Source organism: Chelon labrosus, assembly GCF_963514085.1.
Source record: "Chelon labrosus genome assembly, chromosome: 3".
Classification (NCBI taxonomy): domain Eukaryota; kingdom Metazoa; phylum Chordata; class Actinopteri; order Mugiliformes; family Mugilidae; genus Chelon; species Chelon labrosus.
In genome coordinates this window covers 4,300,612-4,328,344 of record NC_140339.1, presented here as the reverse complement: position 1 = coordinate 4,328,344, position 27,733 = coordinate 4,300,612, and the positions used below count along the sequence as shown (strand labels likewise).

The window sequence follows — 27,733 nt, the reverse complement described above, 5'->3', positions numbered from 1 at the left end:
CAGCATGCATCTCTTCTACCGTTGTAGCCATGACTTTAAGCTAATATCACACATTACTCCTCCCTAACTACATCAACAATTCATTACCAGTGTTATAAATGACTCAGGTAGGTTGGGGGCGCATACACCCCCACCCGGCCTAACGTAGCTCCTATCTTACTTGTTACTATAAATACTAATATTGAGATTGAGGCAGCATCACATCAATTTGTATTTGCAAGTTTATTTTAAGCATAAAAAAAAAAAAAAAAAGATGGAATATAGAAGCTATACCCACCCAGCTGTAGAAATACTTCTCGGGGTACATTTGAACTTCTGTACGATGTGTATGAAGCACAAAACACAATTTATCTTTCGAACTGTCTTCCGAAAAAAGAGTTTTATTGCCGTAAAAAATAAGAAACTGTAAATTAAACATAAAAGTTATTTGTAAAAGATAAACTGCATCCAATCAGTCACTGTTTTCAGGGTCCACATTTTATTCTGAAAGCATATGAAATGGTTTCTGGTCAGATGAGATGACGAGGAGAAAGTTATGTGTGCGCGAGTTGCTCCCACCTCAATTTCTCTTGCCATTGTCTTCCTCTCATTCTCCGAGCCTCAGTGACGTCACCCGTTTAGTGTCGGAACATCTCGTACCCAAAAACTTCAGTGGAAGCCGCATTCATACGCAACATCAACGGCACACAAAGCAGATATTACATTTTAAGAAACTGATCTATTTATTGGGGGAAAAACAGCAGAAAAACACGCACTTTTATTGTGAAATATATATATATATACATATGTGTAGCCCAATGTTATCAACTGTACAAGATCAAAAATTAAAAAATAAAAATACAAACAGCTCCTGAGTAGAGCAGGTTCAGTTTACATAGCTGCCCCAGGAAATACAGTCACCTAATCGGACAATCATTATTTTAGAGGTTAGTTCAAGACATCTATACGACATGTGGATTTATTTTTGTCCTAGTGTGTGCATGACAATTTAAAACAATATCTAAAAATCTAAAGGAAATCTTTAAACTGATGCAAAGCAGTCCTTAAAATGTTTAAAAAAAGAAAATCAACAACAACAGCTATACAATGTTTATATACAAAGTCAAGTAAAATGTCTGTGCAGTGAGGCTGAAGAGGGAAAGACGACGATCCAACTTGCATCAAGTTTCATTTTATTATGTTAGAGTTTCTTTCTGCTGGAGAAACGTGCACGACAGACCAATTTTATTTTATTCTTTTTAAAGGTTTTGAGGGAGAAACTCTTTTGAAAAGATGAATGAGGACGGAAAATGTTCATCAAGACAAAAAAAAAAAAAAAAAAAACATAAAATAAAATAAATGACCTGATGTGAACACAGTGTTCCTTCACATCCGCTTGGTCACTCGTTTGATCTGTTGGGATGTTTTATAAAAAATGGACTTTTTCTGGGGTTCGATGAGGTTGAGATTTCCTTCAGAAATGCTCCGTACGACTCTGCGGGGTTTGTTTTCTGAACCTGAGGACGGACGACAAGCAAAGTCAACAAAAAGGTGTCAAGAATGAACAACTACGCTCCTTCGTTTTTGTTGTTTGTTGTAAATTAAATCAAATCAACGGCGCCGAGATGACGTGCACGGCTACATTGCTGTTACTCTTCTGTCCATCACATTAAGCCCCGCCCCCGAACTATTTGATTGGCCCGCAAGATCTTTGCAGGAGCAGAATCGGTTCCAAACGGAGACAATCCAGACTACAACATATTAGTGCTGGAGAACTTTGGAGAGGCTTCCCATAAGAATATACCGCTCATAAGCCCCAAAACATATATATATATTTTTTTGACAAAGTGGTTTACAAACCCAGAAATATAACTTTATCGACAACACTCACTCATTTACTCAATTAGAAAGGGATTAAGGGATGAACCGCGAAGGAGCTTCCTTCATCTTTTCAAACACTTCTTTGTTTTGCGACTTGTTTTTTTTCTTTCTGTCCCTCTGGGAAAATCGTCACGTCACTTGATGTTTACCACATGCGGGGCAAACGGGTGTAGAAAGAATTATTTTTTTTTTCATTATTCCACCCTGACAGAAACGACTGGATGAAAGTACACAGAAATGAGGAGCTAATATTTTACTCTTCAACTGATTTTCAAAGGTTTACACACTTCACTCAACCTGACTCAGAATTCCTTTTTGACTGATGTTGCTGCATGAGGTATTTTCGTTCTGATCGGGGAATATTTCAGAATATTAACAGAATGCTAGTGTCTATGTAAACGTAAGCAGTGTAGCCGTATGTAATGTAAAGAACTACAAGCATGGTTCTGTTCAGGGATGTCCCGATTTATTTCATGTGGACCATGAAAATCGGCACAAATCGAAGAAAAAGATGACTGAAAATCATGTGACTAAACATTTCTGCTGTGTGGAAGAACTTTACTCGTGAAAATGAAGTCACCCAAACAGAAATTTGTAAATTATGCGGATGTCTGGCGAGGTGGTAGTAGGTGATCGTTACTCAATACTACCAACTTGATTCATTACGCAACCAGAAATGCTGAAAACTGAGTTTAAAAGAAGCGAAAAGTTTCCTGGAGACAGCGTCAAGGAGAAAAAGTTTCCAGAGAGGGTTAGTGAGTTTATGGCGTTGCATGACCAGAACATTTCTGGAGCAGAGAACACAGGTTTTCTGGAGCCAAGGTATGAGCTACCCTCTCCACACTACATTAACTTTGACAGCTCTTTTTATTAGACTTAATTCAATCGCATGGTGCACACGTGGTCCAGGAGAATAGAAAGAAGATTTAAAAAAAAAGCCTTTATGAATCTCCAGGGGGAGGAAATTTTGCTTATTTAAAATCAGATCAGGACTCAGATCAGTCGATGCCAAATATTAAAAGATTGATGGACAGCAGGTAGAGTCTGGACACATAAGACACAATGATTATGTTTGATCTTTCAAAGTACACACATCATGGCAGTCTACGCTGTTTGTTGCTTTGATTGTGTGTGGATAATTGACACTTACCAGCAAAACGATGCGGCACTCTTAGCGGCTTCTGGGCCACTGTGGCGTCTTTCTTTACACGCTTTGGCGCAGAGATACCCTGCGTTAACTCTTCTCTGATTCTGATGACAGAAAAAAAAAGAAGTAATCAGCACAACAAGTTCATCGCCACCAACACTGGATTTCTCTCCAACATTCAGAACAGTCTTTGAATTTTGTTAAATTCGGGATCGTTTGGCCCAGAAACGGTAGAGACCGGGACGATTAATGCTCAACGACGACAGAAAAGAAATAGAAATGAAGCTAATTACCGGCTGAATTTACGCTTTCCTTGTGCGGCTGACGTCATGTCCATGTAGGTCGGGTGGGCTCGTCTCATGTCTTGCAGCAACGAGATTGGCTGTCTGCAGAGCAAAGGTTCATGTTACTGTGACATCTATGCGGTTATATTAACAGCTTGTAGGTCCGTATGTGTTGATTGAGTTGTACAAGATGGTGGTTGCACCCAAAAACCAAGGGCCGGGTTTATGAGAAAATCCATCTGGTGAAACAATCACCTTTCATGCAATTAACCTGTAATTATCCACACTTACTTAACTTCTCATAAATTACTCAGCCAGGTCAACGCAATACAAAAAATGTTACTGCATGAACTGCTGCTTTCCCAACGTGCAGCTCAGAAATTCATTTCTCTAGTCACCAAAATAAAACCAATACACCAGTTAGTTGAGTCTCTTCCTCTTAATCTCTGCTCATCATTTAGCACCATCTACAATGGTCTTGTACTGAGAATCAGACTGAAAGGTAAAGCTTTTCCTTGCCATCTAAATGCAGCCATTTTCCTCTGAGATTTGACCCGTCCTGTGTCGGGACGGCGTGGCTTTCAGGTGCTAAGTGCTCTCCTGAAGTCTGGATTAGCTCGGAGCTTTAGTGTTTGAGAAAAAACAGCTTATCGTCATACGGCGCGTTTGTGGGGTAGCACAGATGTTTTGAAGCGATTGGGTTTGTTTGTGAAGGAGTTTTATTGTTTGATGGAAAGAGTTCTGGTTTCCGAGGTTGGTTGGGAACAAATTTATCCAACAAATAAAACGATTCTCATTCTGTTTGCCACTTCCAGCTGAAGACACGAAGGCACTGCTCAGCTTAGCTGACTTAAGCCTCTTGGCCCAATGTTCCAGTCTGGAGACTTGCAGCTTGTGAGAATATTTATACTGTTTGCACTCTAGTCTCCATCCCATCTTGTTTTGAATAAGGTTTGGAGGATTTTAGACGGTTTAGTTACCAACCAGACCCGAGCGCTTTCAAACATTCAGCGGGCAGCCAGAGGGGTGACTTTTAAGATGGTTTTAAAACATTTTACCGAAAGGATTCAAGAAATTCCTGATGGTTCCTCTTGAACCAATTCCACTTTACATTTTTACAATAAAATTATGAGTGGAGGAGGAACCGTCTGTGCTCAAAGGCACGGATATCAAACCACTGTTAAAATCAATGTGCTTTTGCTTGGTATTTTAACGTCTTAAGTTATAAATGCCAACTCAAAGAGTCAGTTTGGATCCATGATCAACTGTTGTTGAGAAAGAAGTCAGAAACTCTACATTTACAACTCTGTGTAACTCTGAATTAATCAACAGTAACACAAATTAATTGGTCTAAGTAAAGCAGGTCTATTTGAACTGACAACCTGTAGCTATAAGATGGAAACTAAGTGAGCAGCAGAAGGCTACTTGGACGAAACGTCTTCAAGAAACTCTACAATTCTCCAGTTGCCTTTCTTTTTAACGTTTTTGGACACCCCATGACCTGGATGACTGAGAACCTTCACAGACAATACAGAAAAATATTTACTGACTTGTATTGCCCAATTTTCTAAAATCTAATAGTCTGGATACAGGACTATTAGCTTAATGAGCTCAAAACACTGATTCGCCACGTTAAAAGCTGTGTTGAAAGTGCCGCGATTGGCTGATTATTTATCTGAAGGAGGATCTTCTGAATCACAAAAAGTAGACAGCGATGAGGCAACATATTTCGGAGTTAGCATCAGCACATGCTTAATGAATCCGCGTAGTTTGCCAACAGGATCCATGATGGAAATGTCAAAAAAAATAAATGAACCCAAATGGAAGTCCCAAATGCTGTAATCTCAGTTTCGATGATGACACTAATTCCATGTACAGATCTGGATCAAAACACCCATTAGGTAAAGTATTCTTTGGTTAAAACATCTTTATTTTCTTGTCTGGACAAGAAAATATCTGTAGCTAAGGTGCTAGCCAACTGCTTGCTTGTCAAGGCATGAACAATATTACGTCAAACCAGTCTCTGATGCATAAGACATCTGAGTGATAGTGAATTCAGCCTGGAGGTAAAGATAAGAAGCACAAAAACAGGTTAAATTGTAACGACGCCATTATTGTTCACTGAATTATTTCTGTTTTAACACTCAGCGCAGGTCTAAAAATACTCCCGGGGAACTATTTCATTAATAAAAAGTGCCTGTTGAGATAAATCGTCGGGTGAAAATGGCTCTGATACGTTGTGGCAGCTTGTTGCAGTTCCTCCCTTGAACCTGACTCATAAAAAATGTATGTCTTTATTTTTAATTTTGGTTTTGCCTGCAGTATTTTCTTTGGTGGAGTGGTGCAAAACCCAACTGTTAATGAGCGAGACTCATATGCCTGAATGCTTGAGAAGGGAATCACTGTTACATGAGGCACAGTGTTTTAAAACATTGAAAGGGAAAATCACAGGGAACGTCTACACATATATGGGTCTTACACATATATGTATATACACACACTGCATAAGACCTAAAAATTTAATTGAAAATTAATATTTTCTCACCTTTTGGAGGCAATCTGGTTGCCCTCGTTGGCTTTGGGAGGTCGTAGTTGACTGGGACCAGACAAGTTTGTGGACTTCGACTCTTGACAGGGACTACTGTTGCTTATTATGATGGTTCCATTAATTGCAGTTTGATCGTCGTTGAGGTCTGTAAGGTCAAAGGTCATGTTCGGGTCCATGGTGGTGGAGGAGCTCAGCGGTCGGGCTTGGACAGTTTGTTGAGAAGGTTCTGGCGTGTGCTGGAGTGGGAACATGCCTTCCTCAAACGCTTGGCTCGTGGAGACGGTGTGCGGACTTCGTGGTGGCAGTGACTCGGACAAATTTCTCCTCAAGGGCTTTCTGGGAGGTGGTTCTTGTGTCGTATCCGTCTGATTTCCTTTAACAAGGAAACGCAAATTAAACAAAGGAAACCAGTTTTCTCAAACACCTTCTTACTATGAGCGATGGGACAATTGGTGAAACAGAGTTGGAATTTCCCATATGAAATTTTTGCGTTTATCTTTTTACGGTTTTCTTCTCACTGGTTTAAAAGGGTCTAGGCTCAGTGGGAAATGGGTGACATTGCCTATTCGTATGGGCTCACAATGTTGAAATAAAAATCTGATGAAAGTTGTGGAGATGTTTCTGCTTCTTCTCCGGCACCGCCAATGAATACCAATCAAAACAAACCCACACAGTCCTGCTGAAGCAAATTAATTCAGTTCTTAAGTGTTGAAGCCCTTTAACTTTGATAGTGAATATTTCATTTTACAGAGCAACACTTATGATTTGAAAGTTTTCAGGGGCATTGACAAGGAGCTGCTCAGGGGCAACTTATTTGGTATAACTATAAACAGAATTTAATTATAAGGTTCCTTATCAAAACCAAATATTTGAACAGTGCAGTAACTAGACAGCAAATGAAAAGAGGAAATTTACTTTCTATCTGCACGTTGTGTGTCCAGCGTTTATTGGTCCAGATGTCGTATGTGTTGCGTACTTAATGGTCAAAAAATATCATGCGACGCAGGGGGTTGTATGGCCGCTATGTCTGCATGCGTGGCCCAGTGTCAGCAAACAGAATAATCATCATCACCTCTGCAACTAGCAAATATTTCAGTTCCAAGAAATACTGTTAGCTTTGCGACGAAACGTTTTGCAGTGCAGCCTCATCGAAGCACTTGGAAAGGTTGTGCCACCTGCAATGACGTGGTAGACCCCTAGCAACTGTATGTGCCCTTGACAACTACCATGTTTGTTGACTGTTCTGTCAACAGACCTCAGACTACATGTATGCCTTTTGGCCCACCTCATATTTGGTACTTTTTTCTTTTTTTTTTTTTACCAATTAAGAGCATAAGTCATAATGTTACGTCCTTACAAGCTTCCTCTGCAGATACCAGTTACAACGACCGGCCTCCAAAGTGAAATGAAATCATCCCACTTTAAAAAGTACACAGGGCAACAGTAAACACAAACGACGTCTCAATCAGCAATCAACAATCTGTAATGTGCACTGTTTAGCCCTAGGCTAAAGCAGTGACATTTAAACAATGTCACAATAAAGTAGTAGACACTGGAGATAATATGCATCGCACAAGGCAGTTAAACATTATAGCGTCCTCCTTGCACGTATAAACACAGACTTTACAGTTCAGAACGGAGATGTGAAACGCATCATTCCCTTTAAAACATTTTATATGTAGATCAGGAAGCAAAGATATTACAGCTTGGGAAAAACATGCATGGATAAAACATGCATCGATAAAACACTGATCTCTTTTAACTTTTCTTTTGAAATGGATTATTATAAAATGATCGTCAGTCTCCCATACTGTTAAGATGTATCCTCCCAGAGAGTAAAGGGACTAGAGCTCAGTCAGATAATATTAACTAGTGGTTCAGCAAAAATTCCACACCTCCTGGGTTTAAAATGTCAGCACATCACGTTTTACATTTTTCAGATATTTGTGGGCAAGTTTGCCACAAGTCCAAGTTGACGGCTACGTCAAATCTGAACACATTCTCTGCATGCCTTCTCAATGAATCCCATTCAGGAGAATGGAACTAAGCTGAGGTCACAGCTACCTTTGACCACCAAAATTTAATCAATTTATCATCGAGTCCAGGCGGACGTTTGTGCCAAATTTGAATACATTCCCTCCGAGAATTGAGCTACGGCAAAAAAAAGCATGTTTATTGAGGTGACGGCACCTTCAAACTTTTAAACAGTTCATTGTTGAGTGAAGGTTTGAACCAGATTTGAAAAAAAATAAATAAAAAATTAATTCTGTCAAGGTCTTTTTGGACAAACCCAAAAAATGCACCATCACTTCTACCTCTGTTAAATCAGCTCCTATAAAACGACTGTCGATCAACGCTGTCCTGAGACTTAATGATTACATAACATTTTGTAAGTTAGCTAAACTACAAAACAACACAGCACTGCAAATTGTTCTATGTACGCTAGGTCAAAGATAATCTGGTTATATAGATATCGTTAGCCTCATAGCGTAATTGCCCAAGTCATTTTTTGGCCACTGTTACAATATCAATAAAAAAAATACCAATGTGCTTGCTAAAAATTGTTCTTTTTCTTTCTTATTTTTCGAAAATGTTAAAATATGACTTAGGCAATTATGCTATGAGGCTAACGATATTTAGAAAGCTGGCTGAACTTGCATCGATTCGTTGTTTTTAATAAAGTAAATTCCTAGCAGGATTAATTAATGTTTGTTACATTTTTAGGTTGTAATAAAAAAATAAAAAAATGCATCTATTTAAATTAATATTGAAATTGAATACATAAGTAAGTATGACTGAATAATAATGTCCCTCCAGGGTAAAATAAATCCTAATTTATATATATATATATATATATATATATATTTAAATACTGAACACACTCAGATTTTATCCAGAAAGAATTGCCTGCAGTGATTTAAAAACAACTGCAACAAAAACTTGTGCAGGTTGCAGAGGAGAATGAGGTTAAGTCTGCAAGTCTGCATCACATTAGGAGCACTCATTACACTCATGGCATTTCCTGCAGAGGTGTGGCGGGGGTGAGGGAGGAGGCTAAAAAGGAAAAATGCCAGCACATAAAGGAAGCGAGAACACTAAATGCAAAGGTGAATGACTGATTTATACATTTCCCCAAATATCAAATGCAATATTTAGCAAATGTGAGTCAGACACCAGACAGTACACCATGTGAGGAAACGATGATAAATAGCTCTTTTCTGTGGCAGAGGAGTTGTCCCCGGCAATAAATGGCAGCAGAGTTCCTTCAATCACATATTTTTGGCTTGTAGGGGATTAATACATGCATGAGTTGCTATTTCTGGTGGAAGCTGCACTGAATTAGGGTCGCCTGGTTGCTGCTGCCTGTTTTTTATAGTGAGCCTTTTCTGGTTGGTGGAGCAGGGGAGTTTACGTCTGTTGACGTTTTTTCCTGCCCTGCTGTGGATCTGCATTTTCATGAATGAAGCTCAAGAGGGATTGGGAGGGTTAGACGCTAGACAGACAGAGAAAAACATTTCAAGGCAGGAAGGAGAGAAATGTAGAATGGAGGAAAAAGCCAAACTAACAGACGTCTGAAGCAAAAGGGACAGCAAATATCTCAGCAGTGAAAGGTAGACGGGAGGATTTAGAGGGAGAATATCTTACAGACATATAAAAAAAATAGCATAAAGAAGGCAGTGGGTTGTAGCTGAATGGATAAAATCTTGAAACTACTTATAAATACAGGAGTGGACATGTAATAATCAACACTAAACTGTGAAACGCAAAAAAAATGCTCCTTCACAGTGATCACGTCTGTGCAATTTGCCATCATACTGCAGCACGCAAAGAGTTAACGCTCTTTCAAAACCACAACCCTCTTTAAAACCAATGCAATCTGATTGGCTCTGCAGGCTGCAGGGTGGAGCTATTTCTCATAACATGCTGCAGTGACTACCATTTAGAGCTGAGGAAGCAGTAAGGGACTGACAAACAGCTTCAGGATGAGAACAGAGGAGTTCATCTGAATTAAAAAAAAAACAAAAAAAACACCCAATTCTGAATATGTCAGTAATTGAAAAATGGTTTTGCACAGGCTGACAATGCTGCAAGGCACGCATAAATCTGTGCATAACGCGCGCGCGTGTGTGTAAATGAAATGCACGTATGACTGGTAGTTCGACACCGAAATTAAGACAGACAGGGTTGTCTGCAAGGATGCAAGTGTGAGTCAGTAAGTACGTAACTGGAGGACTGTGCATAGTTATGGTTTTATTATAGAGATGAATCTGTGCCTACACAATCCCAATAATGGAAGAATAGTGATGCAAGGGCGGTTATTTAATGACTGAATAATTTACACTGAGCATATAACACGTCAGTTACAATAATTAAAGCCCCTACAAGGCTTTCATGTACGCTGTTGAAACAGGACGTATGCCTGGACAACGCAATTCATGCGGATAAGTTAACATGTATTACACCAACCTGCGCCTGACACAAAACGATTTACGACAGCTGTGTTCACCATTGTCGAAGGAACATAGTAATAGTTATACTGCATGCCTGAAACAGTGAGTGTATGCAAGTTTGAAGATTTCTGATTTGTTTTTATGTGCTTGTCGTTAGTGACACAGATGAATATGTTCAGTATTATTCCCTTAGTGTCAGGAAGTATGTTTTCGTTAGTGTGGGTGCTACACTTAATGTTACCTTAAACCGAATGACAGCAAAGACTGGAAATGTAATGTTTTCTGTTTTCAGGACAAATAAAGTATCTATCTATCTATCTATCTATCTATCTATCTAGGCAAAAGAAAGTTAAATTAGGAGTGATTAACAATAAACGACCAACGAACATCTATCTTTGTTCAGATGGGACACACTGTGCAGAGAGTAGGGCTTTGTATTTCGGAAAAACTTTCAAAAATAATTGCTCTATTTGACTTTACTTGTTTTTTTTTTTTTGCATGGACATTTAATAGCAGAGCTCACAAACTCCCTGGTGCTTTCGTGTTTCGCTCACATTCAAGGAACCCTGGTCGTCTGGCAGGAGTCTTTTCTTCAAAAGTTACATTTCCCACAATATGCTTGAATGAAATGTGAACCACCTGCAGTAAATATCATTACCGCCTATTTGAACTGCCATATTTCACAAAGGTTTTTCTGCTGCATTTCCCCAAGGGCTCTCCGTGTGCAGAGTTCTCTCTCTATAAAACTGGTTGTTGAGTATTTACATCATTTCATTGTTCAAGTTTTTGGGGCTGGACGGAACGTCTGCAGCACGACCGTAAATCAAATTATATTACATGTCTGAATTTTATTGTTTTTTTTTTTATTATTACTCTGAATAAATTCTTTATAGCTAAACAGCTAGAAACACGCTTAGTAAATAGGGAAAACAACGGTGCGTTCTGCTTCAATAAAACGTTGAAATGTTTGCGTAAGTGTGAAGGGCTGCGTGAAAGGTGACATGGAGAGAGCAAGTCAGTGCGTGATTGACAGGTAGGTGGGATTAACAGGTACGCTGGGGTTTTAGATTAATGACTTCAGTATGTTAGCAAGACGGGGGGTGGTGGTGGGGAGGGGGGAGAGAGGAGAGTCGATTTACCTTTTGGTGATGGAGCAGCATTGCACACTGATGTTCTTTTCATGTGCCTCTCTGCACCTGAGAATGGAAAAGTAACAAGATTTGAGGAGAAGCTGCAGCGAAACGTCATCTCGGTTACAACAGAGAAAACACAAAAAGCTTACGCAAACCTTTATGTGGGTTTATCCCTTTATTAAAATATGACATTATCACTAAATGTTTGAGATACTTCTATTGGAGTTTTTGTCAGTCACTGAAAACAAATTAAATTGTGAACCGAAATGAAACCTCATGCAAAACTCAAAGCTTGAAGCAGAGTGAATGTGGCAGAGATGTAAAGTCAGACAAAAATGTTGGCAGGAAAAAGTTTTTCATGCATAACAAACTCCTCAGAGATCAGGTAAACTTGGGAGTGTAGTGGCCGTTATAGAAACATCTTTTAGGGTCTAAGGGGCCGAGACTAATATCACTGACATTCTTTGTTTGCCTGGAAAATTATCTTAATTAAAAGTCCACAATAAATAATTTTATATAGGCAATAAATGTATTAAAATTAGAAAGAAGCCAGCAGCTGGGACAGGCGGACAGGCGGCAGACTTTGCTGCCTGACAAACAATAGACATCATCACAGTAAGTGAGTACTGTTGGCCAGCCTCGGTTCATGCTCCGCTGTCCGTCATGGCTTATATGTCACGAGGGTCTGCTGCTGCCAGGTCATGCAGAGATGACAGTTAAAAAATGAACTGTGCAGTCTCACGGGTCCCACGGTACACACTGCAGCTGGACCCCGGCCAAATACACTGGGCCTTACGGGACACCTGACGTTTATATCAGACGCTGTCGTAAAAGCTTGGATTCCAGGTGTCACATGCGTGCATCATGATTTGAACGGTGGAATTAGAGGAGTATTAAATGTAAAAATAAAAAAAATAGGTAAAAATATTTAACTTGGCTGAATTCTAGATCGTGTTTTTAGCCTACAAAGAGTCTGCATGTGACTTTTTCCTCTCTTTTATCCATTCAGAGGAATAAGTGAGATTGTAGTGTAAGCTTGATAAATTAACGATACCTTGATTTTCATTTCTTTCCATCAACACAAGCTGATTCATGTGTAACTTGTTTTTTTGGTCTGCTTTTTCAAAATAAAAGTATTAAGATAATTTAAAACAGAAACGGTGACGTCTCCATTTCAAGTAAACCAGCCAGAGAAGCCTGAAACATGTGGTTTTTCCCAGAGGCTCCATCATTTTGTGGCCATGTGGTCAGGCATTCGTGTTTACAGAAAATTACAGATAAATTTCGAGGATCTTTGCTAAATTTGCAATCAAAACAACGGCGTAAGGACGATGACTTACTGCAGGGGCTACTCTGGTGGTAGAGCAGATGTGAGAAGGACAGGACAGGTGCCAGCTCGCCGCGGAGACCGCCGTTTCCCGCCTCATTTGTCTCCTGCGACTCCACACCAATCCCGTCCCCTTTCACTTGCTGCCCCGCCTCTTCTTGGTCCGCCCAGACCACGCCCCTCTCCCTCAACACGAGGTGCTCGAGTTCGTGGTTCTCCAGCTCATCGGCCGCCGTGGCCAACCGGGACGCACACAGCGCCGAATAGTGGCGACTATAAGCCGGCAACAAGATGTTCACCATCCTGAAACGCAATAGAGAAATTAACGGGACATTCTCCTGGCTTAGCTAAGGGGTCTGGTGAAGTGAAGGGCAGTTTTGTCAGGTGCACTCGTAGTTCAGGTCACTCATTCAATGGAAATTAATTCTAGGTCAACCTACTTTTGCATACGCTTGTTCTCCTGATCCTGGAGTGCCGTGAGCGTCACCATCTGCTTGATGTGTTGTTTGAGATCATTTACCTGCAGCTCCAGTCTGTGGCAATGCAGGTCCTTCTCTAACAACTGAGAAAGCGGGAGAGGCGAGGGTCAGTAGCAGGAAAAAAGGGTGATGAAATAACCATTTTAACATAACAGCATCATAAATTAGGGCGGAATTAGAGGGAAAGAGGTGGTAGGAGGTCGGGATACGAGGGAGAAGATGCAAAGTTCAATGTTCATCCATGTTTCATCGCGAAGGCTGTCTGCTCAGGGAGGAGAGGGGCGGGAAAAAAAAAAAGAAAAGAAAGAACTCTGACGTAAAGAAACTACGAAACAACAGCAGAGAGAACATTTGACCGGTGGGTGCGTCATAGTTCTGGGTCAGTTCCTGGAAGAAAGGATGAAGAAGAAAAAAATAACATGGACATGGTTTTAGGTAACCGGCTGCTGTGTGAGGGATGAGTAAAGGATATTGATTTATTCTCTTCAGTGATCCACGAGTGAGGTGGAGAAATAAAATGAGCACGGTTCTAATTACTGGGAGAACAGATGGGAAGAAAACAAAGACAGTCACGACACCAGTAGAGACACAGCCTACCATCCAAAATAAACAAACAAAAAACACCAAGCATTGAGTTTTGATAGATGTAACCCACGTTGTGAAGTTTCTCTGTCTTTCCATCTAATCGTGCACATTTGTCTTCTTACATTTCACCCTGTCTGTGTAATTAGGTATTTAACTTTACTCCCTATTTGCCTCCACCGATTCATTGTTTTAGGACTGAAAATAATTTTTATATCCGTCTGAAATGTCGACGCAAAGCGTTGCTGGAATTTCTGAAAACTACAAGCATTAAGTTCGAAATTGGAATTGCTTCTACGTGAAGTTTTACAAAAAGATAAGGGTTATACCATCTTTTCAGGAGTATATCGGGAAATTAAAAAGTGTAAAAAGTTAAAATTATTATAAGTTCAACTCACCTCTGAGGCCTGATCATTCGACTTCAGCAACTTGATCTCGTTCTCCACGCGATGAAGCCAACTGTCGTTTTCCAGGAAACGCGATTCTGCCTCCTTCAGACGTTTGTTAATGTGTTGTTGCTGAGTGTGTAAGCTGGCAATCTTCCGCTCGTGCTTACAAGTGGCCTATTGGAAACAACAACAACAACAATAAAATGCAATATAAATTAAATTTGTATATTTTTTACTATTACCAGAATTAAACACCATTAACTGGCCATGTTGTGTAAATAACTACAACTGCAATGCATCAACATACTGCACAGTGGCATGTGTTTAAAAAATGTGTTATTGAGGTTGGGGCGACAGTGACCATTCTGCAAAGTTTGGTGCCAAAACTTCTGGAGAATTCAACTTGTTATACTTTCATGGCATTTAGAGCCGGGGCCCGACACTGGGGCTCAAATGGCAGAGAAGAGCAAGGCGCTGATGAGCAGTGACCCTTCCCTGTAGCGGCGTAAATGAGAGGCTAAGACAACTACAGAGAAAAGAAAACTAAACTCATGACTCAGCAGCTGTTGTTCCTGCAGGGATGATGGAATCTGCGGATAGCGGCGTAAGCATCAGCTACCTTCTCAGTCTTTTCCTTGGCACAGAAATATTGGACCTGCAGGTTGTCCTCCTCGCTGTAGCGCTGGCGCAGCTCATTCTCCTTCAGTCGTCTCTCCAGATCCAGCTGCTCTTGCCTGATTTCGGCTCGGCTGGAGAAGATTCGCTGCAGAGCTTCTGACACCCTAGAGGGGAGAGAGATGCTTATTACAAGCTTTGTTTTAAAAGTTTCAACTTGCTTTAAAGTAACATATAGGTTAAAAATTCATTTTAGTAAAAATCTGTAAAGGTCATAGTGGTCGCAACTTCTTTTGTTGCTATTCAAATATAAGAATATCCAACAATGATAAATCAAATATTTGTAATTCTGGTTAAAACATATGACAGATCTAATGCAATAAGCTGAATCTTTGAAGCTGCAATTCTTGTTTTTTTTTTGTTTTTTTTTTTGCAGGTAGTTTCTTTTAAAGCTGCAGTGGTTTCGACTGCATCACACTGAAAGGTGAAGCAAGAGGGGAGACAGGAAGAGGCACGCAGGTAAATAAGGTGGGAGAGAATGAGGACAGAATATTAGAAACACCTCTTAGCATAATGCAATGCAATAAAAACATCGCCAGCACCACAGGGATTCAAGCCAAATGTGATTAGAAGCTGCTCTGCCACATGTAAGGGGGCAAATTTAATATATTGCTGTGCCAAGAGCTCTCTGCAAGCCACTCGATCAAGTAGTTAACACGTCCTTAAAAAGGTCAGGAGATATTTAATATTTGTCAACACACTTAAAATATGTTTAAATACAGTAATAGGACTTACCGTTTGCCACAATTAAATAATGATGCTTTAAGGAGTCTCACATTATAACCTTTTACTAAAGGTTATATTTAGGTAAGGAAGGATACAGCTTAGCTATACACTTGCCAAAACATTAAGTTAACTAGTATGAAACAGCCTTTAACAGCACTGAATCCCCCTTCATGACTGTTATATGGTTCATTTTATGTAGCACTACAAATAATATCCTCCAAAATGAAAACACAGTCGAATCAACAGCTCTCTCAGATATACACTAAACACCAAATCCTGTACCTAATGAACTGGCAAGTGAGCGTATGATGCACATGCAGTGGAGCTCGGGCGTTGCGCAGACTGGATGGAAGTGGCTGTCTGGTTGAGTTAAAGCGAGGGGGGGGAGACAGGAGAGGCATGCAGGTAAATAAGGCTGGAGAGCTGTCGCTGAAATGTGACTGCACTCTTCAATGTAACTCCGGTGACGTAGGAGACGTCGTGGCCTTGCTAGACTGCTGAATTTTTAATAGCGCGAGAAGCGTGCAGCCTCTATTCAGAGCCTCTCACTGTGCGAGTTGTGAATTCTGATGCCAGTGAATGAAGTGTGTGGGAGAGAGACTCATTCAGCTTTTTCCCTTGTCCCCCCGCCCCCAACCCAAATACCCCGACAGATGTCACTTTATGCGGTAAATGCGTATGCATTATTTGCATTTAAAGACAAAGGGTGCTCGAGGTTGTCGTTAGCGAGACTGAGCACCGTCAGATAAAGAATATTAGGTGAGCCTTAGCTGATCAATCTCTAGCATACCTTTAATGCAGAAAGGTACCAAATGCATGTTTGTGGCAGAAAACGGGGATTATCTAAACGTCAGCCACATCAGCTTTTTAATGCAAGAAGTAAAACAACTGCAAGACGACTAGATGTCAAACATGACGTGATCTTATCTACTAGAAACGGCAGGAATTAACACGACAGAGACCTCTCACTTATTTTCAGCGTAGGACTGAAATAATGCCGTTAAAGTTAATTTGATTACAATAACCATTACTGCTCTAAGCAACTCCACTAACTGCAGTTTAGGTTAGGAGCGAATATAAACAACAAGTCCAACCAATGTACAAAATAGTTTTTAAAAGACAAATCTCTCTGAAGGCAATAAGAAAGTTTAAAGAGAAATGTGTCACATTGCACATTGAGGACATTAGACTAATCGATCTTTGGCGTAAACCAGCGGTCCATCAGTTACGGAGCCTATTTGCTTTGACTGAAAAGGTGGGAACGCTTTTTAATGGGACTTGTTATACACTCCAAGGCAGCATGAGGTCATAATTGAAGAGGACTGCTTTCCAGGAAGCAACGCTTTTCCAGGAGGTCCAAGAGCCAGTTTCACGGGATAGTGTTTCACGGGAGTCACACAAACAAGTTGTTTAAAAGTAAAACCTGTCAGGGGAAACTGGGCATGCTGCGAGTCGGTCTAACACCACGTCCAGGAGCTGATTAAGTGTTTTATTAATAATTAAGAAGGATTGGTTTTAAATGATCAATTCGGATACTTTGGTTTCAGTACAATCTGGGAAGGTCGGCCGAAGAAAACTCCACTAATGCACCGTGCTGCGACTTTATGCGCATGGCGGCACAAGCAAATACAAAAACAGCAGCTGGCGTTTTAAACTAATGAAACTCACACCGACAGTGTGGTCCCATTTGAAGCATGTAGACCTGCTACAACCCCCCACCCACAAAAAAAAAAAGTACCTTTCTATTTTGGCAACATTGTTCATGTGCAACATGCTCCTGGTTGAAAACTCAAATCTCAACTTGGGGATTCTGTTTGTGGACGGAGCGAAGACGAGCTATTTAAAGACTTTCCTCCATCACTGATTGCTCTACAGCCATTGTAGGAAAAGTTATAGGTTAAATAAATTTTCCAAAAAGGTGCAGCACAGCACAACACAACCCCTGAATCTGAAGCCACGACACAGGTTTGGTTTGGAGTCGTTGCCTCAGAAGTAAAGTAAGTCGAATTGATTTTGATTCTTGTTCGCGAGTGAGTTAAATATTGAGACTGACAGGTAACTGCCAGATAATATGTCGGCTACGGAGGGTTGCTAATTACGCAGCATGCTGCCTGACTGTTATGGATTAAGTCACCATTACTCCACAGAATGTATCATACCTGTGAATAAATTCTTTCTGACTGAATCAGTGTCTCTGTTTCAGTTAGAACAGGTTTAAAATAAAAGGGGTTTATGACACGTGAACGAAACAGCTACCGACATGCCGCGCACATGTACGGGCTTACCTTTTGAACTCTGCTTGTTTCTGGGAAGAGATCGTGGTAGAAGCCCCGGGAACCACGCCCTTCGACTCGTATTCTTTCAGTTTCAGTTTCAGCTGAAGAATCTGTTCATGAGATACAAAAGAACATTGAAATCACAGTTACACCATGTTATGTGTTTACAAAAAGACAAAACTATGAACATTTTCTCATTACCTCTTTCTTTTGCTTCTCACAGATCACTGCATACTGACCAATGTGACTGTCCAGACTCACAACATTACTCTTCAGCTGATTGGTAGAGATAGAGAGAGAGAAAAATAAGTATATACTTTATGTTCACAGTCCAAGAATCTGCTGTTACGTTCCAATTAACATTCATCAAACAAGATGATTAATACCAACCGAGGACTTAATCTCTTTGGCCCTGTTGGCATACTTCAGAGTGTTTTGGGTGTCGTCGTACGACTTGGACGAGGGGCTAACGTTGGCAATCATAACCGTCCTGCAGTTTCCTCCCAGAGAGTCTTTAAGCAGTCGAGTCAGCTTGCTGTCTCTGTAAGGTATGTGAGCCTTCTTACTCTGAAACAAACGAGGAAAGTTAGGATTAGCCCAAAAAAATGGATGTTTGGGTTCTTTTAAAGCGTACAGAGACAAGCAATTCAGAGCATTCGCGACATTATTATATATTATGATCTGATAACAGGGCGTTAAAAGGAACAACGCTTTAAAAAATATATTCACAAGTGCACATTTCAAACAGTACTTTGAACTTTTCTGTGTCGTTTACAGTTTGTCCTTTTTTTCCTCCTTTGCCTTGGGGATGTGTTCATGCTCGTTTCCATGTAAATTAAGACCGAATGCTGAAATTTGACATTACACTGCCAGAAATCAATTCTTCTTCGGTTCTCTAAACACAGCGGGCAGTACAGGATGTTTGCACTGCGCTGCCACTGGAATCTACAGTTTTGATGTGGTTAAAAACAAAAAAAAGTTCATTTTTGTCCATTTTTTGCCGATCTGAGTCCAATAAATATTTCCGTCAAAGTTAATGTAGTGTGGAGAGGGTAGCTCATACTTTGGCTTCAGAAAACCTGTGTTCTCTACTCCAGAAATGTGCTGGTCATCCAACAGCATAAACTCCCCAGCTCTCTCTGTTTTCGTCTTGGTGCTGCCTCAAAGAAACTTTTCTCCTTTTTAAACACAACATTCAGTGTTTGCTGTTGTTTCAGTGCAGCCATTACTGTACTCAGCATATTACATTTTTTTTGGGTTGTAAATCAAGTAGGTCAGTGGTTCCCAAACTTTTCACAGCCCGTACCCATTCAGACATTTGACCTCCAGCCATGTACCCCCTACAATCACGCACTTGTGGCAGCTAGAAAAAGAAATGTCTGTGAGCCTGCCGCCAACCCCACCACCCACATTTAGCATGCATGACATACAAATAAAGCATTTTCAGCGAGCAACAGCAGTTCACTTTTGAAAAAAGAAATCTACCAAACATTTCTACATTGACAGCTCAAATGACAGAAAGTTGTTGACGACGTAATTTAAAGACCCAATCAAGAACGAGATTTGCTTGTTTCTGGGCGGAAAATAACTGTAGTGAGTATAGAGAGCCGAAGTCCCGCCCGCCCCCTCTACTTCCGGGTTATGGGACCTATCTTTCGAAAAAATATGAACGGCAGTCTATGGCGAAAGATAAATTATTTTCTGGTCCCGATCGACTTGTGCCTTGGATTATACATATGTTATTTTTCAGAATAAAAAATGATTTTACATGTCAAGAATGTCACTGTTTGTCGCAAGATAGTTAAGTAAAACGCTATGGAAAATACGTAATTAAACGAACTACAAGTCCCGCATGCTGGCGCGTACAGAACCGACCAAAACTCCCTTCGTGTAACTACAGCTCTCGACATGACCCGATTTATAATGATTTTCACCTCGTTTGATGCTTCTGCCTTCGTCCTGGAAGAAGACGGTAAAGCTCAACAAGGAGACAGCCATAGTTCTCCAGTTACGTACATTGTTCGAGACGAGAGATGTAGTTCACTAAGCGATCTCATACAAAACCTAATGTTGTTCATCTTATTTACGTCAAATAATTTATCTCTTGACGTGAAAAATTATCTTTTAAATTCACACACATCATATGTGAAATTCATGCCACAATTCGATCGGGACCAGAAAATAATTATGATCTCTCCATAGACTGCCGTTCATATTTTTTCGAAAGATAGGTCCCATAACCCGGAAGTAGAGGGGGCGGGACTTCGGCTCTCTATAGCTGTATCATCAGGAGATTTGCACCTGGCCGCCAATCACAGACATTTCAGGGAATCGGCGTCTTTCTTATTTAGGTGACCTAGCGCTAGCTACATTAGCAGCAAACTGATACATAGCTTCAAAGCCAGTTGTCCTACAATCCAGCTATTAACATAACCGACTCACATGATAAACAGTCTTTTGATTTTTCATTTAGGTGGAAAATCAGAAAATGAGAAAACAACCCGTTATCCGTTTTTTCAGTTTCAAAATGTAATCAGGCTGAGTTCAGAATCCGCTCTTTCGCGTACCCCCTACGTCACTTTGCGTACCCCTGGGGGTTACGCATACCCCAGACTGGGAATCACTGAAGTAGGTAGTACCGAATGATCTGAACGATCTCCTACTCGCAAAACATCCACCTTGCATAATTTGATAAATTTCAACAGTCCTGTGATTTTTGTTCTTCTTAGATTTTTGGCAGCTTTGACACGAGCCAAGCACCAGAAGAGGTAGAGTATATTTTGACAGTACAATGATGTAGTTTTGGTTTATGGCAGATCTAAAATAAATAACTACAAAAGATCTGGCTTGGCTGAAGCCCAATTCATTCATTCAAGGGTCTCTGGGGGGCTGGAGCCTATCTCTGGAGCAGTCATTGGGCGAGAGGTGGGGTGACGTCCACCCTGGACAGGTCTCCAGTCTATCACAGGGCTAACACAGAGAGCCAGACAACCATTCACACTCACACCTACGACCAGTTTAGAATCACCAGCGAACCTAACCAGCATGTCTTTGGACGGTGGGAGGAAGCTGGAGTACCTGGAGAGAACCCACGCAGACACAGTCGGTCTGGATTAGAACCCAGAACCTTCTTGCTGTGAGGCATCGGTGCTAACCACCACACCACTGTGCCGCCAATTCATTCCAATCATTTTAAAAATGGCTACACATCCCTGCTTTATTGTGCTGTAATGTTATCCAAAGCTAGAAAACAATCACCGATTTGGCCATAAATGGAAAATCTTGTATCATACTACTTGTGTTAAAACACAAACGACCATTTAAGCAGTATTTTTATCCACTAGCTCAGTCAAACAAGAAAAATCTACTATAAAAAAATGAGAAGTTTGTTGTCGTGTTTCGCAGACGAGTAAATATAAATTCGAGATGTGCCTTAACATGTATCCTCCATTTGGAGACGCCCCGCAAGGGAATCATAGTCACATTACACAGTTTGACGCGGGACCAATAAAACTAACGGGGAACAAAATTCAGTATGAGAGTGTTCATTTTGGAGTTGGAAGTCTTTCTGCAGCTGGTCCGCGAACACAGCTCAGCACGTAATAATGGCATTAGATAAATGACAGCTGCTTAGGTGAGTCACAGTCTCGTGGGCATTGGGATTGCAGAAAATCACATTAAAGATAAGTTAGCAATAGAGTGTAAAATGATCTCTTTTGGGGATCACAGCTGTGCCTGTACCTCTCCCTGGAAAAAACCAGAAGGGAAGCCAAAAGTCTACATCTGGATTTAAAGCTCGTTATAGTTCATGTTCAGGATAACGCTGCCATTCGGGAAAATCTTATTTTAATAAGAACAGCCATTCGATGTAATTAACAATAATAGGCCACAGTTAGCTTTGATTCTATTAGCACTGTGGTGGATCTGATATGATATGATGGCCAACTTCAGCTTACAGGGGAAATGGAAGGATCCGTCCACTTTTAAATGTCAAAATTGATTTTATTGTGAAGAAGTAGGCGCTGGTTTTAGCCTTAATCAACAAAGTAAATGACCGGACGGCAACTTGCAGCGTCACAGTAACACAAAGAGTTATGCTTTTCATTATAGCAGACGATATAATACAACGATATAATGGTTATCTGAGCGCACTCGTAAATTTTACTCATTAACCAAGTTTAACAGTTATTCCAGAGCTTTTTTATCGTTCAAATACAAGCAGAGCAATCGCAGTGACAAAAACAGTCGCTGGAAGAAACCTGACAGTGTTGGAGGATGTTAACCACATGCCAAAACTCCCAAAAAGCGCATATTTCTTCGCCTACAGCATGAAGCGAGATTGGCTCCATCAAACACATCCATATTTTACGACAGCTTCAGAAATCCCCCTTTTTATGACTGGGAAACTGGGAAACACTGGCCTTGTGTGGCTGGAAGGCCAAACTGGGGAGAAGGGGGCGCGTCGTCAAATGTATCTGCATCGGTCTGGACATCGCCTAAGGCAAACAACTTACAACAAAAACCTCTGTGCAGCATAGCATGAAGATGACACACTGAACAGCCCAAACAGAAGTAGCCGACATTCTTCTCACTCAAACAAATGGCATGTCAGCCCAGACACAAGTGGGGACATTCTTTCCAGTAAACAATGGCCACAACATGAATTCCCTGTCTTCCAGCAGTAAACACTGGAGCACCAATAACCATGGGGACAGCAGTGGTGGGCGCTGTAGACGGAACACATCAAACTATCTAGTCCGTGACTGCGACACCCAAATAACTGTGGGCAGGGTACAAACACCAACCGGACGGTGCCCATGAAAGGACGCGGTTTTCACCCCGGAATGAAGCGACCTGTTGAAGATGGATCGCGTTTCAGCACGGCCGTGGTGGATTTGCACAGCACTTCCTAAATGCATGTGGCCTGCTTGCACCTGGTCCCTTGAGACTGGTGTGTAAAATGAGAAGACTGCTTGACAGGTTAATGTATGCAACTGGATAGAAATAATACCCAAATACTCAGTTGACCCGCCACTTCCCAGGCTCTCCGTTTCATATGGAGTCTAACGGCTAACTTATAGCCATAATAATCTTAAAAATACGTCACTGTATTGTGCTGCAGTATATTAGTAATTACCTATGGCTCCCCCATTCATGTAATGCATATTTAACGTTGTGACTGCATCAGTGAGAATGGCATCACATTATTATCTTGTCGTGTTGTCTTTAAATGCCGTACTTGCATCTACAGGTGGGTCAGAATGGAACATGATGCTACATCTAGTGTATTTTATGATTATCTTAGTTTAAATTATTGGATCTTACTTGATTTCACTTTGTACGTTAAAAAAAAAAATCAGCGTAAGAATATTCAAATGTTCAAACGTCTAAATAAATCATTATTTTAAGACAGCGAGTCATAAAATATGCATTTAACTCATTACAAAGCTAACAACAAGTGTCCTCTCCACATTCAACGTTTCATATTCTGAGTATTACGACAGCAAGCTGACAACATTATTTGAATGATATTTTTTTCTGTGAACACATCATCACTAAGTTTAACTACCGGCCATCAGCGAGACACCTCGCGGATTGCTCCCAGAAAACACGATTAAGAGACGACATGTTCCAGTATTCTTTTTATTTTTTTGATTTCTTTGTTACTAGAAAACAAATAAAGCAGTTCTAGGAATGAGTGAGCCAGGGCACATTGATCTTGGAAAATGGGAACAGTGTTTGAAGCACAGAGTGGTGCTGTCATGACAAAAATGACATGGACACAAACAACACTCACAGCCACACGAATGGAGATAACAATAGTTAGTTTCCTCCTGGGCCTTAATCCCCATATTCAGTGTGACGGAGAGCGCATATAAAACAATAACAGCGCAGCTTGTGTACGCAGTATCAGTAGTGACTGTCATTTACCTAATTAAGAAAGAAATAGAACCTCCATAGTATACACAGTGTATTTATCATAATACAAACTCACCTTTGGGTCAGCAAGAGCATTGATGACATTTCCTAGGGCAAGGAGTGACCGGTTGATGTTAGCACCCTCACGTAAGCGTGCCCCCTTGGCGTTGGTAGCGCTTGCTCTCTCTGAACCTGCCAGGTCGATCAGGCTCATTTTGGCGATGCAAACGTTAGGATTGAGGCTAGCGGTCTTGTCCTGCTGTCTCAAATATATCTGGAGAGAGAAATATAAAACTGTCCGTTTAAGACAAGGACCTAGATGTTATGCATTGTTACATATAAGTTCAAATCGGCATTATCTGAAGACAGCAGAAGACTGAAGACAACTTAAAATCTACACTCATGTTTTTAGCATTAACATTTCTTCATTTGTTCACGACAGTTTTGTTTTCTTAAGTCGTGACATCCTGCCATAGTCTAATTCTCCATTGAGATTTCATAAAAAACAACTGGAGAGAAATACCTGAAACACAGCATGGGACCGAGAAGAGGTGGCGTTCATATCAGTGGGGTGCTGTGTCCTGTTTCGATTTCCAGAATCCAAAGCCTCAAGAATGTGCTCTGCAGATTTGGGCTGTACAGGAAAAAAAACACAGGACATCGTTCGGAAGTGCGACAGTGCATTTGTACACCACAGAAAATGAAAACCGAGACAAAAATAAAAGCGTTTGGACATGTACCTCAATTATAGAGAGCAATATATGGACAGCGTTTAAAAATATTTAATAATATTACTTTTTGACAGGTTATAGAGAAAATCTGCTCTCTTACAAACTACACTTAATCCGTATATAACTGATGATATATGGTGTAGTTACACACAACTTGCATTTATTAAACCACTGCAGGAAATTGTTTTCCTGAACATTAATATCTTTGTGGAGGATATACGATTGTTTTGGTTAGTTTTTGCCAAACTATAACTTCATATATTTCCTTCGCACCATTTTTCATTATCAAGTCACTGGGAGATCATTTTTTTTTGAAATAGCAGCCGGGCATAACTGGGAGCCATTTTCTTGTCACACTTGGAAATATGATTTCAGTTAAAAACAACAGATTTTGTTTTGCAAAAGCTCCCAAAAGACAAGTAAACTGCAATAAATAAAGCACAACAACACCAGTGTTTGCTTTTAACGCGCTTCACAGTGCAGTATTATCATGTTGCTACTAACCTGATGCAGCGAGAGGCCCTGAACAACCACTCCTTTAGAACTGTCCTCTCTGACGGCAAGAGGGCCTACGTTAGCCAACAAGTCTCTGATCTGCTCATTGTAAACCTGTGAACACGCAACAAACATCAACATAAACAGCAGAGAATACATCAAAAACAACCCAAGACAAAAAAAAAAGCATATCTTTCACAGGTGAAAGCTCTGTGAAAGATATAAGTTGCCTTTTCAGTGTAGAACAGGATAGAGAAAAACATGAATGTGTAAATGAAATTCTGCAATGCCTGTAGACACAAGCAGTGGGGGGGTTATACATAAATATTACCAATGAAACCCTTCGGTGAATGTATGAGTGGTTTTGCCCTAAAAAAAACAGGGAAAAAAAAGCCCATAAAGATTCAGACAGTCACCTCAAGATATGAGAATGCAACAGCAAACTCTTTCTCCTCCTTGGCATCCTCCATGCGTTGGAACAGCTCCTTCATTGTGCGGTACATGACTCCTGGATCATTTTGTGATCCCAACATGGTGTGAGTCTTGCCTGCTCCAGTGGCACCGTAGGCAAACACTTGAATAAAAAACAAAATACCATGAAGGGACAATAATAATGCTTATCACGACAACAAATGTAGAACACGCTACACAGAGAACATAAGCAAACTGTTATGGGAAAAAAACTGAGAATATGAGTAGTCAAAGCATTAAATATATTTTAAATTGGGCCCAGAAACCCACACGTATTAGTCTGGCTTAAGAGAATCCAGCTGAAGATTATAAAAAGGGCCTACTGTGTTTAATACTGTATCAGCATCTACATGAAATCTTGAAAACCACGCGACTGACTAGGGATGTCCAGATAGGTATCGGGCTTCAGTCAAGCCAGATCTTTTGTAGTTATTTACTTTAGGTCTACCAAAACCATGTCCTTGTAGCGTCAAGTGTGTTCTTAGGGAGCTAGACCAGCCCATTTCTGTAGAATACAGGTTTTCTGGAGCCAAAGCCTTTGACAGCCCTGTTGATTGGACTTATTTGAGATCGTATCGGCCTGAATATTAAAATCTCTGTATTGGATCAGGTCAAACAAACCATCCCTCTTACTGATCCTCAGTTTCCCTTCTATCAGTGAGAGTAGACTAGACAGGCAGGCACACAACTAGCTTTCCATGGAGAGTTATTTTGCTGTTAAACATATTTACAATAAGCCTGATAATTCCATTGTCATCACCTCTTTAGCTGATATGGTGAACTTGTCAAAAACCAGCTGTTGTCAGAGACGCATGCCGACATATTTGGCAGCTTGCATTCATTAATTAGTTACCTGTGCAGTTGAATCCATTCATGACACCGTCCAGCACTCCTTTCGTGGTGCTCTCAAAAATGTCAACTTGAGTGGAGTTCTCATCAAAGACTTGGTCGAAAACAAACTTCAGGTCTTTGTTGGGTCTCTTGTTGATGTTTCTGTTTCGCACCCTCTGAGATCCAAAGCACGACGTGTCCTCTTCTTTGGGGTCAAATATGAGCATGTTGTTATCGACGACTTGGACCACATTTCGACAGTTGTCACGCTTCTCGCTGTCGTTGACCGGCCTCACCCGGACAACCACCTTCACGTGGCTGCACACATCACTTGCCATTGTGTGTTTTTCCCCAGAAATGACTCAAGTATCGCTTAAAAAAAAAGAAAGAAAGAGAAAGCAAACTGTCAAGCACGGTTTCCTGATTTTAAACTCCATTGTGATTTTAATAACATGCATATTATATCAGTCATGTATGAAATTATACATTGAGGTTGTTCTATACTGTGTGGACTGCACAAATAAAACAACTGATTTAGGTTTAATCATTTCTTCAGCCTCCTTTAAATGTTTTAGACTACCCCTTATGAGTTGCTCATAATAATTATGCAATTATGAATGTGTAAAAACCACACAGACTTAAACTGGGCGTGCAGTGTTTATATATTCTACATGCACACTAACGTCCATGCCATTGCACATGCAAAAAATGTGTTTCCTTTTCCAGACGTTTCAATGAAGCGTGAATACAGCTTTAGATTTAAAAATCTACCGGTGCGTTACATTTAATAACGGCATGTTGCATTCAAATTTGACACAACAGTTAATAACAAATAACGCCAAAGTCATAAAAAAAAGTCATGTTGTTAAAGTACTATTCAGCATGCTAGCATAAATAGCCTAAATATTCAAACCGAAACACAGTGCATTGTGATGACAAACCCACCAACGTTAACTTGACACGGCCGGCTAACGCCTGCTAGCTAGCGAGCTAGCAAGCTCTGCCACAGTTACCAACGGTCAATTCGGTTTGTTCTCTCCGCCTCGAACGCTGTAACGTCCGACTTTGTCTTACCTTTTCTCAGTAACGGTTGTCTTTTAATGCATTACCACGACGTGGTTTTCTAGTGAGACGCGGGTATCCCCTGTATAAAGAAAGTAAACTCGCTAGGTGGTCATAGCTAGCACGGCAAGCGCCAATATTTTCAAAAACAAGCCCTCTTTCTCTGTCGCAGCTGATTGGACGAGACTCGGCGGTCACTGGGCGGGGCGTGGTGACGCACAAGGCATGCTGCCGCTGGAGGTGGAGCTACCCCTGTGGCGTACTACGGTAAGCTACCACACATAACCTTTGTCAGGTGTTGTTGGCACGATTCTCGGGCACAGTGCAACATTTTTAAACGCGATCGT

The 27,733-nt window shown here is 40.7% G+C and overlaps 2 protein-coding genes across 3 annotated transcripts in view; one reads left to right on the top strand and one right to left on the bottom strand.

Annotated features, from left to right (window-relative positions):
- Nucleotides 1-707: 707 nt before the first annotated feature.
- On the bottom strand, nucleotides 708-27,468 carry kif18a (kinesin family member 18A). 2 transcript variants are annotated; one of them, XM_084575011.1, is made up of 18 exons: nucleotides 27,399-27,468; nucleotides 26,347-26,696; nucleotides 25,439-25,596; nucleotides 25,032-25,136; nucleotides 24,320-24,430; nucleotides 23,873-24,070; nucleotides 18,268-18,444; nucleotides 18,079-18,153; nucleotides 17,887-17,987; nucleotides 14,820-14,982; nucleotides 14,210-14,374; nucleotides 13,191-13,312; nucleotides 12,764-13,053; nucleotides 11,430-11,486; nucleotides 5,837-6,212; nucleotides 3,301-3,393; nucleotides 3,011-3,111; nucleotides 708-1,496 (listed from the first exon to the last, which is right to left on the bottom strand). In XM_084575011.1, the coding sequence occupies exons 2-18, from the start codon at nucleotides 26,660-26,662 to the stop codon at nucleotides 1,366-1,368; spliced, it is 2,739 nt and encodes a 912-aa protein (XP_084431137.1). In that variant the 5' UTR covers nucleotides 26,663-26,696; nucleotides 27,399-27,468; the 3' UTR covers nucleotides 708-1,365. The 2 variants fall into 2 exon arrangements, with proteins under 2 accessions (XP_084431137.1, XP_084431136.1); XM_084575010.1 differs by lacking the exon at nucleotides 27,399-27,468 and having other exon boundaries at nucleotides 26,347-26,962.
- Nucleotides 27,469-27,485: 17 nt separating this feature from the next.
- The window catches only part of mettl15 (methyltransferase 15, mitochondrial 12S rRNA N4-cytidine), a 48,806-nt gene continuing 48,558 nt past the window's right edge, over nucleotides 27,486-27,733 (top strand). Inside the window, exon 1 of the mRNA XM_084575012.1 lies at nucleotides 27,486-27,653. Within this exon, the coding sequence (XP_084431138.1) occupies nucleotides 27,612-27,653 (42 nt within the window). The 5' untranslated portion in view covers nucleotides 27,486-27,611. The remainder of the gene's footprint in view (nucleotides 27,654-27,733) is intronic.

Coding starts and splice junctions, on each gene's coding strand:
- kif18a (XM_084575011.1), bottom strand. CDS start 26,662: ATGGCAAGTGATGTGTGCAGCCACGTGAAGGTGGTTGTCCGGGTGAGG. Junction 18,445..23,872: donor ATGCTCTTGCTGACCCAAAG/GTGAGTTTGTAT, acceptor CGTTTGTTTCAG/AGTAAGAAGGCTCACATACC. Junction 6,213..11,429: donor TGCTGCTCCATCACCAAAAG/GTAAATCGACTC, acceptor TCCTTGTTAAAG/GAAATCAGACGGATACGACA.